Below are 15435 nucleotides of genomic sequence, written 5' to 3' on the forward strand. Positions count from 1 at the left end.
CAAAGTGCAGAATCTCACAAGAGCCCTGTAAGAGTTTAGAGGCAAGAGACTTTCTCAGACACGGTGATGTGGTCATATAAGATCTGCATTGTGGTTTTGCTATAAAAATGAGATTTGGTGTTATAATTCAACCAAACTTCATTATTATATACCTGTAATGAACTCCACACTACACTGCCTCCTGAATATTGCAAAAAGTAGATAAAACTACTCCACTTAGTAGGAATCAGAAATATAGCACAGACCTTGTTAAGCTTATCTTTCCGAGAAAGCTTTCAGTAGACAAAACACCATAAAACAGTTTTTAAAGTTTTTACATGATATGGTGTCTTTCCTGATTAAGTCCATTTCCTCTCATTTTATAGTAGCCTAAATATAAGTTTGCAATTGTCTGAGTCATAAAAAAGGGGGGGGAAAGAGCAAGTCTTGTGCATATTAACTGTAGCCAGAGTCTGTGGAAAAGTGAAAGTGTGCTACATCACCATGATGAGTAGCCCTTCTATCAATGAATGTTTATTTGAAGTCTGAACTATGTACAGTTCACATGTTGAGTCTGAATGTGTACATTTGATCAACTTTCTTAGAAACACCAAACATTAGAAGAAGTTTGCTCCACATACGCTGAATTTATGCTGAGATGCAATTTGAGCTGGAAGAAAAAGTCTGCTCCACTTCAAAGAAATGCAGAAGAGGATGAGTGTAACCAAATGGGCAGCGATTTGAAGATGAAGACACTCAAGTGGAGCCTTCTTGGAAAATACTTTCCAGGTTAGTTGAATGCTAAAATGAGACCTCCAATTCCATTATAAGACTGAGGGAGAAGAATGCATATCATTATTCTGAGAGCATATAGCTAATGAATTATTTATTGTTTTCCTAATTATGTAAGGGAAAACTCTGAAAACACCAACAAAATGGGTTAAGATGGTCATCGTATTAATTTGCTTTGTTCATTTCATAAATCTTTTTTTTATGAAAATAAAACTGAGTATAGAAAAGTAGTTCTAATTAGTAGTTTGATTAAGTCACTTCTGAATCTGTTCTAATACCTGTTCACCTCTTGTGGACTGAATAGCCTACCTTTTGCATTTCTCTAAGTGCTTTTTGTTAGCCTACTTTTATAAACTCATGAATCTGAATCTTTACATTGAAACGTTTTCATTCCCATATTTCCATATTATAATTTTTCAGATTTATTCTAATAATAGTTCAGTTTTTTTTCCCACTGGGTTTCTCACTGGAGAATGAATAATGCTTTCAGGTAACACTTTACAATAAGTTCACATTAGATAATGTTAGTTAATTTATTAACTAACAATGAGCCATACATCTGTTTCAGTAGCCTATTTATTCCTTTGTCAGCGTTAGTTGATAAAATTACAATTGTTTAATGTTAGTTCATGTTATATCAGGTCCTTTAAATAATATTAAAATATATAATTTGTGATTTAATAATGTATTAGTACGTTGAAATTATCAAACTGAAATTAATAAATGTTTTAAACGTCTTTTTCACTGCTACATTATGATAACTGTAGTTAATTTATTTGAATAAGTGGAACCTTATTTTAAAGTAGTACCTGCTTCCTTATTTACTAGATCTTAACGCCTATTCTAGGCTTCTTCTTTTTTTTTCGACTTTTCATAAAATTGCAATTTAATTCACAGAAGGCTCCTTTAATGTCCACATGGTGGCACTGCATCTTTAAAGACTGTTTGCAAGTTGCTAACAGACACAGAAAATCATCATTTGGTGAGTGTAACTCCCTCCTCTCCTGCATCCTGAATGGAGTGTGCTTTGCATATTACTGCGAGCTAAATGTGAGTCTAGATATGTGTCCCTATGTGCCAATAATTTTCAAACAGTCGTAACTGCTTTTTTTTCTCTAAAATCTTAGACAAATTTCTCTTCTGATGTTGGCAGCTGATTATCTTCGAGCCCAAGTCAGTGGCTTTGCTTAAATGTGAACTAAACTTTGTCTACCGCCTCTACCAACTTTACAACTCTACAAAAGTATTTCTGCATAATGAATGCAATCAAGTTACATAGCTAGCTGTTACTTAGCTGTTTTATAAATCATGCCACTCCATGGCTTGATGTGCTGTAATTAAGTTCATGTTACATGGCATGTCACAGTCGAACATCGAAATATTAAACGAAGTCACTCTCCTATACGTTTACAGTGGTTTTGGTCTAGAAAAAGCGTTAGGTAGAACACTAATTTCTTCCACTTTCTAATGTGTGTGCATTGTATGTTTCCACAAGGGGGCATCAGTTGTAGTTTGTTTTATATTTTATATCATTTATAGTTTATTATATATAACACTACATATATTTTCTCTGTTTGCTATATGTACAAACACACAGATTCATAAATGTTCTCTCTCTCTCTCTCTCTCTCTCTCTCTCTATCTATCTATCTAGTGGCTGTTCAATTGTAAATTCATTACTTGTATTTCAGACTTGTTTTTACTAGTTTTTAACCATACATCTATGAATATTTTTTTTTTTAAATACATTTAGGTAATACATCTAAGAATAGTAATTTTCACAGATAGAAATGAACAGAAATAAAACTTTGTTCAGGGATCTTTCTGTACATTGTAAGCATTGATTTGTGAAAATAAAATCAGTCATATAGGATGTAATATAGTTAACCAGGTTTCTAGTTCATGGTTAACAAATGCTGGTTATCTTAATTTTAGGATGTTATATTCTTAGGATTACTACATAGATGCATTCTATTTGACACCAGATGGTGTGAGAGAGCCAATCTGGGTTTGTGTTACACTGCTTATTCTCAATAAGCTGCAATGGGGAACCAATAAGAGGCTGGAACAAAATGTTCACATGCTGACGCACAGCTCTTTTATGACAGATGGTTACTATACTTATGATGCTTGATTATATTTAAGCTCCCCAAGGTGCATTGTGCCTAAAAATAGAAGGAAATAGGGAGAGAGAGAAAAGAGTTAGAGGGAATTGGGCTTTACATAAAAGAGCTAGAATTGGGAGGAGGCTTTGAATCAAATCTTTTGGTAACTTAACATCAGTTGCTGTAATTGGCTGACTGGCCCTTGTGCGTTAAATTCATTAGCATAGCAACACAGCTCTCTCCTCTCTCTCTCCCCTTATTGGGAAGGATGCTGTGAGGAAAGGGAGGAGTGTACTAAATTTGGTGCCTCTGAGCAGGAAAGCCCATATATGGAATCTGATAACGCTGTCATGCGACGTCAAAATAGCAGGTACACTGAGTGTGGGCTGAGAGAAAAAAGGGGTGGTGGGGGGGCTACGTGCGTGTGGCATTCAGTACGTGAGTGCGTCAAAACGGGAAGCTGGCAGTCTGAGAGAGTGCCTCTGTGTCAAGTGTGTGCGTCAGTCTGAGTCAGATAGCGTCTCATCGCGAGTGTGCGTCAGTGCTGTTGCTGAGCAGTCTGCGCTCCGGGGAAAGAGTGAGGAAAGCTCTCTGAAAAGATGGGATGCATCGACAAGGGTGATGGAGTAATAGGAGCGAGGAAAGTGGTTAGCAAAAGGAAGGCATTAGGAGAAATAAGAAGCTGACACATGAGTACTTTTAAGTGCACTTTAATATAAATTCCTCTGTTTTGACGACCAAATACACTTATCAGCGACACAAAAGAACACTGATCCACAATGTCCATTCTTAATAAATAGCATATGTCAAGTATGTTTTCATCTCATATGATAGAAATGTCTCTGATATGTACAGACGATTGTTTGTACAAATGTACAAATGATTACAATCTTTAACCATTCCGCATCATGCCTAACTAGAGGCATGTGCACCAAGCACCCTGTAAATCAGCATACATACAATAAAGTACTTATTTTTAAACTTAGCATGTAAATAGCTAGAACATAGGAATCAATCCTTTACTTGACCGTAGACAACTCTACGTTAGCATGTCGACACCATGGGAATAGAACCATTCTCAACCCGTGTCGATTAGTAACTGAATAGAAATAGTACCCCATCCATATTTTCTCACTCATTTTTTAAAACAAAACTTTGCTTTGTTTTTTTGTAACCCCTCTCAAAAAAGAAGAATCGATCATTCACACATTCATTGTCACCACTCCACACCGCAGACAGCAAAGTTACGATGTCACTGTGGTATTCACTGAATAAAGGTGCTGTTTCACTTTGGTCTGCAAACTCTTGATGTGCTAGGCACACAAGAGTTTCAGCAGATTGCAAGCATTACAAATATTGATGCTGCAAAAGTCCAGTGCAATTCCTTCTAGCTATGTCCATCGGAGTAGCCGGTCGAAATGGATTCGTTACTCCATCACTCAGTAGTAGCTAGAAATAAGTCCAGTAATGTCCGTGCATGCAAAGCCATGCACAATATTTTGTCCTTCTCCCTGGGGGCTTCCCCTGCAGCTTGTGTCCGCCGGCCAGTAGGAGAACAATGTGAATACTTGATTTGTTGCACACAAAGTGGAATTTGTTCACATTTGTACATCACATTGAAACACATTTGAAATGATATGTCCAAGAATTGCATTCACAAACTCAAAGCCCAATGTAGTCTGAATTCACTTGTTTTTATTACTGTGTCTGACATTACGGTTACTGAGCTGGAAGATTGGAGAGTAAAGTGAATCAGCTGTGGGAAACATACTGATGTTGATACTTTTAGAAACTGGTCACTTTTTTGAAGTACCAAATATTGATTTATTATGTGAATACTTTAGACACAATAGGCTTTGTGTGTGTGATGCTGGATGACAAGCATTGAGCTATAAGCTATCTGTTGTTTCTTACTGAAAGGTTCATCTTTTTTATGTCCTCAAAGTTCACAACTGAGTTTTCACTACAAGTGAATACAAATGCAAGTCTGTAAGTCAGTTTATACTTACAAAGTCAGAGCTGTAACTCTCACTCATAAAAGCTCATGTTACATTATAGCAGAAAGACATACATTGATCTCTTAGTCCTCTTGTTTAAGACTAGTATATTGCATCGCTACCAAATGGTTGCACTATTATTAACATAAATGAATGGATAATTAGATGAACAATTGTGAACTTGACGATTTACTCTCCATAGATTTATGTATATTTATGTATATATATACATTATGTATATATTTATACAGTTAATTAATATTCACTTTTCAGCAAAAGTAGCTCCATGAAATATGACAATATGCCATACTTAATGAAGTAAGTCACAGACTTATTTTAGAACGGAGAATCACTTCCACTCCCATCTGAAAGACAAAAAGAATGAACGGGACAAAATGTTAAAAACCAATAATAACATCAGTTTGACAAAAATGGCAACAAAGCACAGTGATCAGCAAAAAGGCCAGCTCTCACCTTTGTGGAAGCACTGTTGCGGCGCATGAATTTGGAGTTGATACAACTCAGGTTGTTGCCCCAGGCCAGGGGTGATCGAGGCACCTGCCCCAAACATGGGTTCCAGGGCGGCCAGCTCCTCGAGGAGGGACTGGGCGCAGGGCAGGCCGGGCGATGCGGGGCTGACAGGCGAAGAGACAGGCAACAAAACTGGGGTGGTTGGGGAGGCAGTCAGCTGCAGTGGTGGAGATGTTGGTATGCCCATGTACAGAGGTGATGATGCTACCTCTGTCTCCATGGCAACTTCACCTGCCGCCTTCCCATCTGCCATGTTGCCTGTGTTGACTGGCGACATCATAGCCCCTCGCCCGGCCTCATTGTTACAGTGCGCCGATTGGACGCTACAGAAGTGACCGGCACTCATAGCAGAGACCCCGTCAAAGTGCAAGGGTGGGCACCAGCACTCAGGACTGGAGGGAGAGGAGTGGGGGCTGGAGTGAGAGTAGGAAGAGGGTGTCGGTGAGAGGGGAGCAGAGGACATGAGGTCCTGCAGAAGGGTCTCCATGACACTCTCCTCAAACAGAGAGTCATCATCATTAGGGAAGATGGGCAGGGCCAGACCTTTCCAGGACTTCAGTGGGTAGAATTCACCCAACAATGGGATTGAATCAAGTCCCGCAGAATCAAGAGATTGAGACTGAGAGTGTTCAGAAATGGTGGAAGGGACCAGCTTGGTCAGGAGTGGATCTAGGTAGAAGCCCTCTACTAGTGTGCTGATGTGCTGGGCTAAAAGCGAGATCTCCATTCTCTCTTTTTCTCTCTCACGTAGTGAGGAGAAGAAGGGTAGACTTGGCTGTTTTCCAGGTGAAGCTTCAGGTGTGAGGAGACCTTCTGGTGGGTAAGGTAGTGGCCCAAGGGGGACGTCAACATACAGTGGACCACGGACCTCTGGTAAAGTCATAACCGTACAGTCACCATCACCTGGACTGTCAGGAGTAGGAGGGAGTTTCTCATAGAGCAACCCACTGCAAGGCTCCACTGGGAAGAGGATCTCTGTTGTTGGAGTTGTTATAGTGAGAGGCAAAATAGTTGAGAGTGTTGTCGTTGGAGGAGGTGGGCTGCCTTGTGGGTTTGATGGTGCAGATGGAGAAAGAGATGGAGCCATTGTTGTTGTTACTGTTGCAGTTGGAGCAAGGGGAGGTGGTGAGGTAGCCCCGGTAGGATCAAAACTAAAATGAGGTTCCCCAAAGGGAAAATTGCTTCCACCTAGTTGTGGTGTGTATGGGGGTGTACACACAAATTCCTTGGTCTGTTGGGCCTGGGAGGTAGGAACAGGTGGAAGAGGAAGGGGCAAGGCTGGTAGAAGAGGATCTATCTGGAATGCCGGTGGCAGCAGAATATTCTGAGTGAGGAAGTCCAAGTCAGACACTGTTGCAACCGTGACTGGAATGGGAGATGATGCAGAAGAAGGACTGGCCACAGTTTCACTGGGTTCGTGTTGGAAGAAGCTCTCCTCCTCCAAAGAAGAGAGACTGGAACGTGGGCCACTTTCCAGTTGTGCAGGCTCCATTGAGGAGCTGCCACCTTGTTCCTCAGTAGATCCTGCACTGCATGTGGCCGTGCTGAAGTCAAATGACTGACCAGAGAGGCCACTGCTTCCTGGTGTAAACACTTGGTCAGGACTTGAGAGGCTTTCTTGTTGGGAAGTGCTTGAGCCCAGCACCAAGGAAAGCTGGGTTTGTTCAGAGCTCAGCTGCTGCCTGACTGACCAAGCCTCTGTCTCACTGTGGCAAAGAGAAAGAGACACAGAATTAATGATATTCTTACTTGTTTCAGTTTTGGCCATTAGTCTTGACTTTACAGATGTAGGCTCAGCCTTACCTGATGATGAAATTGTTACTGACAATAGGGGTTTCCCCAGTTTCCAGCTGCAAGACCATGTAAAGCCAGACCCAAGAGTGATCTGCAGTCTCTACACGGACCACCATCTCAGCCCTGCCTTCTCCTCCCTCTTTCACTGTGTGTGGTAAAAAGATGGGTAAGTTAAAACCTTTTCAACTTTTTGTAAGGTTTTGTGTCATGTCTTGGTGGGTGGTCAGAAGTGCTTTTATTACTGCAGATGCACATTATTCTGTATTGCTCTCTGCAAGTGTCAAAAGTTGATAGGCAACTGTGAGTTCGAAGAGTACACATGCTGGGCCTAACCAAGCAAATATGGCTGTGTTTTGTGTGTTTAGTCATTCAAGAATGAGACTCACATAGGCTGCAGTGCTGAGCTGAGGCATGTGAAAGATCCTGAGGATGCAGGAAACTGTACCAAGATTGGGACCGCAGAGTCTCCACATTTAGACCCAAATAAACATTCACACTATAAGATGAAAAAAAGGAAAAATATAAGAAAATTATTATTTTGTATTATTATTTTTCAAAGCACATTATTATTAGTATATCACAGTTTTATAAAATTACTTGAGTCATTTAACCTCACCTGTCTTGTGCTTCCTGAAGTCTCATGTCACGGCTGTGCTGAGATTGGAAACATGGCAGGAAGAAGCTGCTCTCTAGTGCTGCAGCTGATGGTGGCTCTCTGTCTTGGGCAGTTCCACCTCGGGAAGTGTGAGGCTCCAGAGGAGCACAGAAACATATCCAGACTGGGTTGGAAGTCCAATAGGATCCTGGGGAAGACTCGTTGGGAGGTTGTGACAGGCAGCGAGCTCGGATTAAGACAATCTTATTGCCTGCGCTCTGCCTACGCACTGATTTGGAGGTGTTGAATCTGCAGCGGAACAGACGATCTGAGGAGGAAAGGCACAAAAATTAATGAACACATAGATATATATATATATATATATATATATATATATATATATATATATATATATATATATATATGTACATATATTTCAAATGTGTGCCATTTTTTTAATATTTTACCTGTGTCAGGTGAAGTTGGAGGCACCAAGTTACTCCTCATAATAAAATGGTCTGCAGTGTCTATTATGTCATACACACTATCCCCTTGAGCGACCAAATCTACCTAAATATTCAAAATAGAATACACTGTGAGTGAACTTCCTCTTTCATTCATATTTCTTATGAATAGGCTGAAATAACTTGAGATGAAAGGGAGAGGATGCCTATAAAGATTTAATGACAATAACTTTTTTTGTCTGCTTCACTCACCATTGAGTGTCCGAGATGCTCAGAGACGCTGTCTGACAGGTACAGTAACTTGCCTTCTCCAGTCAATAGCAGAAGAAAACCTGGCATCATTTGTACCAACTCATTCAGTTCATGAAATGTGAGAAATTCCTCGGTTTCCTCAGCACTGCTAGCTGAAGCTGTATCTGGAAAAAAAAGTAATTTAAAGACTGAATAAACTATTACATTTCATTCATAAGAAAAGCAAATCCACAAATGCGATAGCACGATTTTAATTTCAGAACCATGGACAGCGTTTCTGTTTCAGCACCATGGAGAGAAGTCATTTTAAAGCGCAGTTTGAACTACATGTTATTTTGTATCTAAAACATAGTTCTCTAGCATAAGCAGCTCACACAGTGTTAAAAAATTCAAGAGGCACCTGTTGCAAAAACTCGGGGCAATTCCTCAACACTAATTCAAGCATTACAGAAAATACCTTTATATTTTCCAAAACAACTGAAATTGTATTTACCTTGACTAAAGAAGACAGACTTTCTCGTGTGCATGCAAGCCAGCGACATGATATGTAGATAGGAGAGACGAGACTTGTCCGCATCGGAGATGGGCAACAAGTCCTTCAGGTTCCTAATTTCCGCGTTTATCTGGTCTCTCCGAGCTTTCGACGCTCCTTTGGTGGACCGATACATTGTGGTGACTGACGCGGAGGACTCTTACTGAGCTTCGCTGAAAGTATAGACTGCGGTGCAAGTTGAGAAAAGTGTGAGGCTCCTTCCCAAAAGAGTTTAGGTGCGTTCACAGGTGTGTCATCTCAGCACATGTCCAGAGTACGGCTGCTCTTCTCCTTTCGCCTGCCTTTCCCGGGTTTCCCCCCGCGGTTCCGCCACAGCGCCTGGCTCAGGTTGCGGACCGGAGATTGAGTCAGTCGGCTGCTGCTGGAGCCGTTTCTCGCCCAGATATCCGGAGTCCGTAAATCTGGTGGAGTAACATTGCAAGCCGGTAACTTATATAGGCTGGGGCTTCACCAGTGTAGGGGGGCTCCCAACGCGCCAACACCGACGTAAAAAAGAGCGCAGGGGAGGGGGATGGAGTATAAGGGGGGCCGGGGGATTTATACATTTCATATCAGTGTAAGCAATACTGAATCTCACTCATCTCACCCCTCCCAAACCGTGAGCTCTGACTCTGCTCCGACGTCAGCATCCCCTCTCTCCGTTGATGACGTTGGCTTGAAATCGGGAGCTCCGGCGACGCAAAAAGCCCGATTTGGACAAAACTGAGCAATGGGCGGGGTTTGAGTGAAACGTAGACGGAGTCACCGCACTCCGGTGTATAGACGTGTGCAGAGAAGGGGGTATATGTTTCTGAGCTGCATACGAACTAGATAGAGGACTACTCTCCCCGAATCCTCTTGTGGCAGTGCTGAGTGCCTTCAACCGACCGAGTTCACATATGATTCAGAAAATGATCTTCGTGTTGTTGGCTATTCCAGTGTCTTGCCTAGAATGTTCATGGATGCAGAAAGTGTTTGCATGTAAGCACTGATGCAATCCTTGACATTCGTGCTGTAATTTCACGCATCGCTGCGTTATTTGCATCAGTTTCCACATCTGACAAGCTGTGTAACCACATAATATATTAAGGGATATACATTCACAAAAAAATGGCAGATTGTAGTAGCTCTAACAGCATGCGGGACAATGCAAATGCGCTTATGATGACTTTAAATGCAGCAGTGCATTGGGTAACCGAAAACACAGAAATCTCTGTCTAATTATTATTTATTGCTTTCTTTCTGTCCTTATAAGGGGAACGTTGAGCGAGCATACACAAGGACAGCAGCACTTAGTTATGTCGTATGAGTTTGTGTGCGTAAGTCTACATTGTGGGGAAGAGCCAATGGCTCACTCAGAATCTATCAGCGCAATATGTAGTCACAGTAATAGGGCACACATAATTGGTTGCTTCATTATGAACTTGAGATGCTCCTGACGAGGGCAGTCTGCATGAGACAATAAGGTAACTTATTAAAAAAAAAAAAATTCGCCTCCATTTTGTTTTACACATTTTAATTCTACATGGTAAGCACATAAGAAAACGCAAATACATTTGAAAGCAATGCATAAAATATATGTTAACGCCTACACTAAAATTTTGTCTACACGGTCTCTGTCATCTAATGTCAATTATGATCACAAATCAAATTATAAACCACATATGACATTTTGCTTTAAACTAAATGACTGTGATTTTTACCCATGTAGATTATTTAATTGGTTTTAAACTGGTGTTAAACTTGAAACCACTCACTGGTCTCCCCTAATTAAAACACCTGTCAAACAATTGTTCATTTATATCACAAGCTCTACTGATGTTCTTTGCATACTCTCTGGACAGTTTGTTCCATCCATAATGTCCTACAAGCCGAGTGTTACAGATAGAAGTCTCGTGCAGAGACTCCAGCCCTCGCTGCGGTTCTGCCATTCGAGTCTATTCGTTTTCTGAAGAGGAAGCGAAGTAGCCTGTTTAGTGAAGGTGAGCTATTTTTAGCAACATGCAGAAACTCCAGTGCTTTTAGGAAAGTTATCACAGTGTTATCGTTGTGGCTTGCTGGGGTTAACGATGCAATAAATCTCGCGTTTCATTTTCATTCATGATAACTGACCAACAGCGATCAAATATATAAATCTTGAGAAGAATAACCTGTTTATTGAATCTTCAGAAACATGCTATTTTATACGGTATTTAAACGTGTTCGTCACTCATTCACATGTCCATCTCAGAGGCACGCGCATGTCTCTGAAACCTGTTGCGCGCGTCAGGAGAGTGAGCTTTTTCTAAAAATAGTCCATGGCTAGTGACTGACAAACGCACTCGTCCTCGGCGACACATTTAGTCTTTTTAATCACACATTTGTGTTTCCTGTTCAAAAATAGATGAGTAGGAGTAATTTGGGGTCGAATATTAATTGTCAGTGGGTTATGTGATATATGGGTAATAGGCTATACCTTAAACAAGCCTAAACTGGTTTGCTGTTTTTTGTTGGTCTCAGGATAATCTATCTTTTCTTTTAGCCCAAATCCATTCTTAAACTAGCAAGCAGACACGCTTGACTAGGATGGAAGACCAGCATATTGGTTTACACTGGTTTAAGATTAAGTTTCTAATCACATTTATACATAATTTGTGCAAATGTGATTATAGAGGGAAAATCAGACAGGAAGACACACTGAACACAAAAGAATCAAGAGGGTGTTGCTGTACACAGGGCCCTTAATTTGCCTTCAGTCCTGTTTGATCAGCTCTAAACTATTAACTATTGACTAATTAAGTCTGAATTTGATGCAAGATTCACTGAATTAAAGTTTACTTGATGTGATACAAAAGACATCTTGTAGTTACTAGACTAATTAGGATGCTCATATTCAGTGGCAGAATCATGCATTAGTTTGTGCTGGTTGTAGATCAGGCTGATCCCTACTGATACTTTGTAATCACAGTGCACCATCCATGATTAAACTGTAGCAGTAGCCACCCGTTAACAAATTTCCCCTCTTAAAATAGTTTGAGCAAGCTCAAAGAGTGATTCAGAAACACTGAAGCGTTCAAGGCTTTCTGTGTGGCGTTCTCAAGGTATAGTTTGTTTGCATTGCCTGTGCTGTATGATATCTTCAATGCAGAAATGGTACAATATGAAACACCATTGTTATTGAGGGGGTTTACTTCAGCATCCATTTTTAGTAAATTGGCTGTAGTCAATGAGTACCACTGAGTGCAAATTCTTTAATTAAATGGGTGGTCAGTTATTGTTAGTATGTAGTGCATAAACTAGATTCAAATGCACATGTAAAAGTGTAGTCGAAACCGATTTGTAGAGCAGGTGATGTAACGCTGAATTTCTCCAAATCTGTTTCGATGAAGAAATAAACTCATCTGCTCATTGGATGGTCTGAGAGTGAGTTCATTTATTTTTGGTGTAATATGTCTCTAACTGCATTTCCCTCGTAATTCAAAATCACACATAAGTTAAAGGTGAGAAAGGATTCTGAGCGGATGTTCTATAACAGTTGCTGTATGTTACATCTTTCCAAAATGTGTTCAAAAGTTTTTGTAGTGGTCGTTATATCACAATCAGGATTTTCTGAGCATCTAGTGCCTTCCGGATGGGAGTAAATGGATAATGCCCAGTATGACATCCCTCTTTTAGTAGGATGTCCCTGGAAACAGGAAGATGTAATTTAGCCTGTGCCCAGAGAGCACGACTGAGTTGACTGTGCCCACTCCTCTGATTTTACACACAGTGGACAAAAATATCCATGCAGGGAGTGGAGAAATGTCCCTTTTTTTAAGAATGTGAATCTCATTCTTAGACCAAATATAAAACTTGTGTGCAGACAATTTTGAGGACAAAGTACGGTATAAATAGTGCATTTTTTAATTACCCATCATGCCATGCATTAAAAACATATTTATTACGTTTGGACTCAGTTGAGGTAATTCAAAAGTCATCTGTACTGAATCTGAATCAAGTTTAATTCAGCTTTTCCATCAAAGAATTTTGTAAGTGCAATCAAACTGCGCCAAAAGTAAGAAGAGCTGTAAAAAAAAACTTGAATGAGAAACAGAATGTCACTGGCCTCTTGTGCTGCTGAAGTATGCTTGTCCTCTATCTCAAGATTCTTTCTCTCTGTGCTGCTGTTTATTTTTACACAGAGAGAATCAAGGTCTTCACTCTGCCTCTTGAAAGAAAGGAGCTAACCTGTCGCCTAGCAACACCTCCCACTCCTGCTGAAGCCAGAGGAAGAGAAGAGAGGAAGAGGAAGGATTGAAGCTGCCTATGAAACCAATAATAAGACCGAAGTAAATAGTGTAGCCTTTCAAGTCAAGAGCATCATGCCAAAGTGTGGGTATATTTGTGATATCCATAGCATACTGAGACGCCGATGAAGTTGCACCTGTCGTTGCATTTAAATCATCTACATTTAAGTATAATAAATGATCTAATGCATTGTTTAGCCGTGTGCGCTGCTTGATTCATATAAACTGTTGTGAGTGAGCAGATGTAACACTCAAACACCCACACACTGCCTCCCTCCCTTCCCTATTTCTGTCAGAGATACTTCCCCAGCCTGCAGCCTGGTATATTATTTTTTTTCTCTTGTGCAGTGTATTTTTAGACCCAGGGCTCAGAACAGTGGGAAAATGTGGACTTTTGTTGAAGTATCTCTCTTTCTGTGAATACTAATTCATGACGTTTTCATTGACAAATATTAGTACTTGATGTAACTTTGCAGATATCTTGCCCTTTAAATCGTAGTCCATTCACTGTTTTTGTTAAGGAAAATTTCCACCGATCTATTTATAGTCCAGCAAGAGCATTCTATAATTCCATAAGGTCTTTTTTTCCCTCTTGCTGTTTAAGCTCGCTACTCTATTCCAGCACTACATGCCAGCGCATTGTGCTCTCACCCTCTTTTTCACTCCCTCTCTCTCTCTCCTTTCGTAGGTTGCTGATGCAAGGTTGCCATGGTGACGTGATGTAGATGTGTGACATCAAAACAGACCTCAAGCAGCAGATTTTTTTTTCCCCTTTCAGTCTGTCGCTCGCTCTCTATTCTCCCATCTCATTTCATATTAAGCCAAAGGCACTGTATTACAAAACAACTCCATGAGCTTCTGATGTAAACCAACCTCACACATGTAAGAAAGATATCCTTTTAACTGCAAATCCTGCAATTTCTCTTAAAATAATGCAGCTCTTAGTGACCATAAGAGATCCATTATCCATCTCCGCCATTCAGCTCTGCCTTTGATAGTAGCCATCAATGATTCAGTGTGTGCGTCTTTGCCCATCTCTGTGCACTTCGATCTGAACGCAATGTCAATGTGTAGTGCAACCATAGTCTTTGTATCAATATTTGTAGTGCCCAGGTTTGTTCTTTGTCCTTCTCATCTGTAGTTGTGTATTTGTTGTTGTGGTCCACATTAAAAATCTAGGATTAATAAATTCTTCTAAGTGAAAGAAGTTTTTTCTAAAATGCAAGTGAATATTAACATATTGTGGGCTCTAAGTGAGTTATCAGATGTAATTGGATGTTTTTTTTTTATTTGCCAGTTCAACTTTTCACTCAAATTGTAATGTGCTGATCAAAATGTATTTGTTATATAAAATATGCATGAAATTAGAAAAATGCAAATGCAAGGTCAACAAATCAATGGAAAAACAAATGTATATGAAGTTTCATAAAGCATTGCATAACTATTAGAAGAGAAGAGAGTGGGCAGAGATGGTTAGAAAGAGGAATAGAATGAGGCACAGGAAGGGGAGGGAGAGTGTAAGGTACTTCAGTGCTTTTTTTAGCTCTAGGCTAAAGTTACAATTATTGCTTTTATCCATCCTCAATTTCCCCTTGCCTCCCTCTCTTTGCAAGCAAAGAGAACCCTCGGAGAACCGATATTTCCTCATGATTAGTGATCATCTCAGCAGCATGAAGACTTCCGCACAGTTGGCAGTAGGGAAGCAGAATGCCCCGTGTCATTCACCATGGCTGGATTTGAACAATAGCTAGAGTTTTTTTTCTTTTTTGGGTGGCTGAATCACTGGTATGAATTTATGAATGGGGAGTCCATTACCTGACAGTTTTCTCACGCTCACGCTCCGAGTCATCTACGCTGAATGAACATCCTATAAGCACTTACAGGATTCTCATTCATATTCTCACATTCATGTTCTCCTTCCAGTACAAAATAATAATAATAATTGTACTACTATATGAAACACTTTCAGAACCCGACTTCCTCCCCTTGTTTTTGTGACATATCAGGACACAACTCTGTATAATGACATGGGTATGACACAGGTATTACAAGAAGAGGGTGACTTATGAGGACATAACCCATGTCCCCATTTTTCAAAATGCTTATAAATCATACAGAATGAGTTTTTT

General features: G+C 40.3%; 1 protein-coding gene and 1 long non-coding RNA gene across 3 annotated transcripts; one reads left to right on the forward strand and one right to left on the reverse strand.

Moving 5' to 3' along the window:
• Positions 1 to 1671: 1671 nt before the first annotated feature.
• Positions 1672 to 14468, forward strand: LOC113057933 (uncharacterized). 2 transcript variants are annotated; one of them, XR_003277901.1, is made up of 3 exons: positions 1672 to 1821; positions 13202 to 13391; positions 13995 to 14468. It is a non-coding gene; the product is annotated as an uncharacterized LOC113057933 (long non-coding RNA). The 2 variants fall into 2 exon arrangements; XR_003277900.1 differs by lacking the exon at positions 1672 to 1821 and adding an exon at positions 7241 to 7364.
• Positions 3554 to 9471, reverse strand: LOC113057932 (neuronal PAS domain-containing protein 4A-like). Its single transcript, XM_026225550.1, has 8 exons — positions 9003 to 9471; positions 8510 to 8673; positions 8261 to 8363; positions 7815 to 8121; positions 7585 to 7694; positions 7208 to 7343; positions 5348 to 7110; positions 3554 to 5238 (listed from the first exon to the last, which is right to left on the reverse strand). Exons 1-8 carry the CDS (start codon positions 9175 to 9177, stop codon positions 5210 to 5212), a joined length of 2787 nt encoding a protein of 928 aa, XP_026081335.1. The 5' UTR covers positions 9178 to 9471; the 3' UTR covers positions 3554 to 5209.
• Positions 14469 to 15435: the final 967 nt, after the last annotated feature.

Source organism: Carassius auratus, chromosome 39 (assembly GCF_003368295.1).
Source record: "Carassius auratus strain Wakin chromosome 39, ASM336829v1, whole genome shotgun sequence".
NCBI classification, from domain to species: domain Eukaryota; kingdom Metazoa; phylum Chordata; class Actinopteri; order Cypriniformes; family Cyprinidae; genus Carassius; species Carassius auratus.

Excerpts from the sequence above, each read along its gene's own strand:
- LOC113057932 (XM_026225550.1), bottom strand. The coding sequence starts at position 9,177 with ATGTATCGGTCCACCAAAGGAGCGTCGAAAGCTCGGAGAGACCAGATA. Across the intron at positions 8,364-8,509 it reads AGCATCTCGGACACTCAATG|GTAGATTTGGTCGCTCAAGG; the intron begins GTGAGTGAAGCA and ends TTGAATATTTAG. Across the intron at positions 7,344-7,584 it reads AGCTCAGCACTGCAGCCTAT|TGAAAGAGGGAGGAGAAGGC; the intron begins GTGAGTCTCATT and ends TACCACACACAG.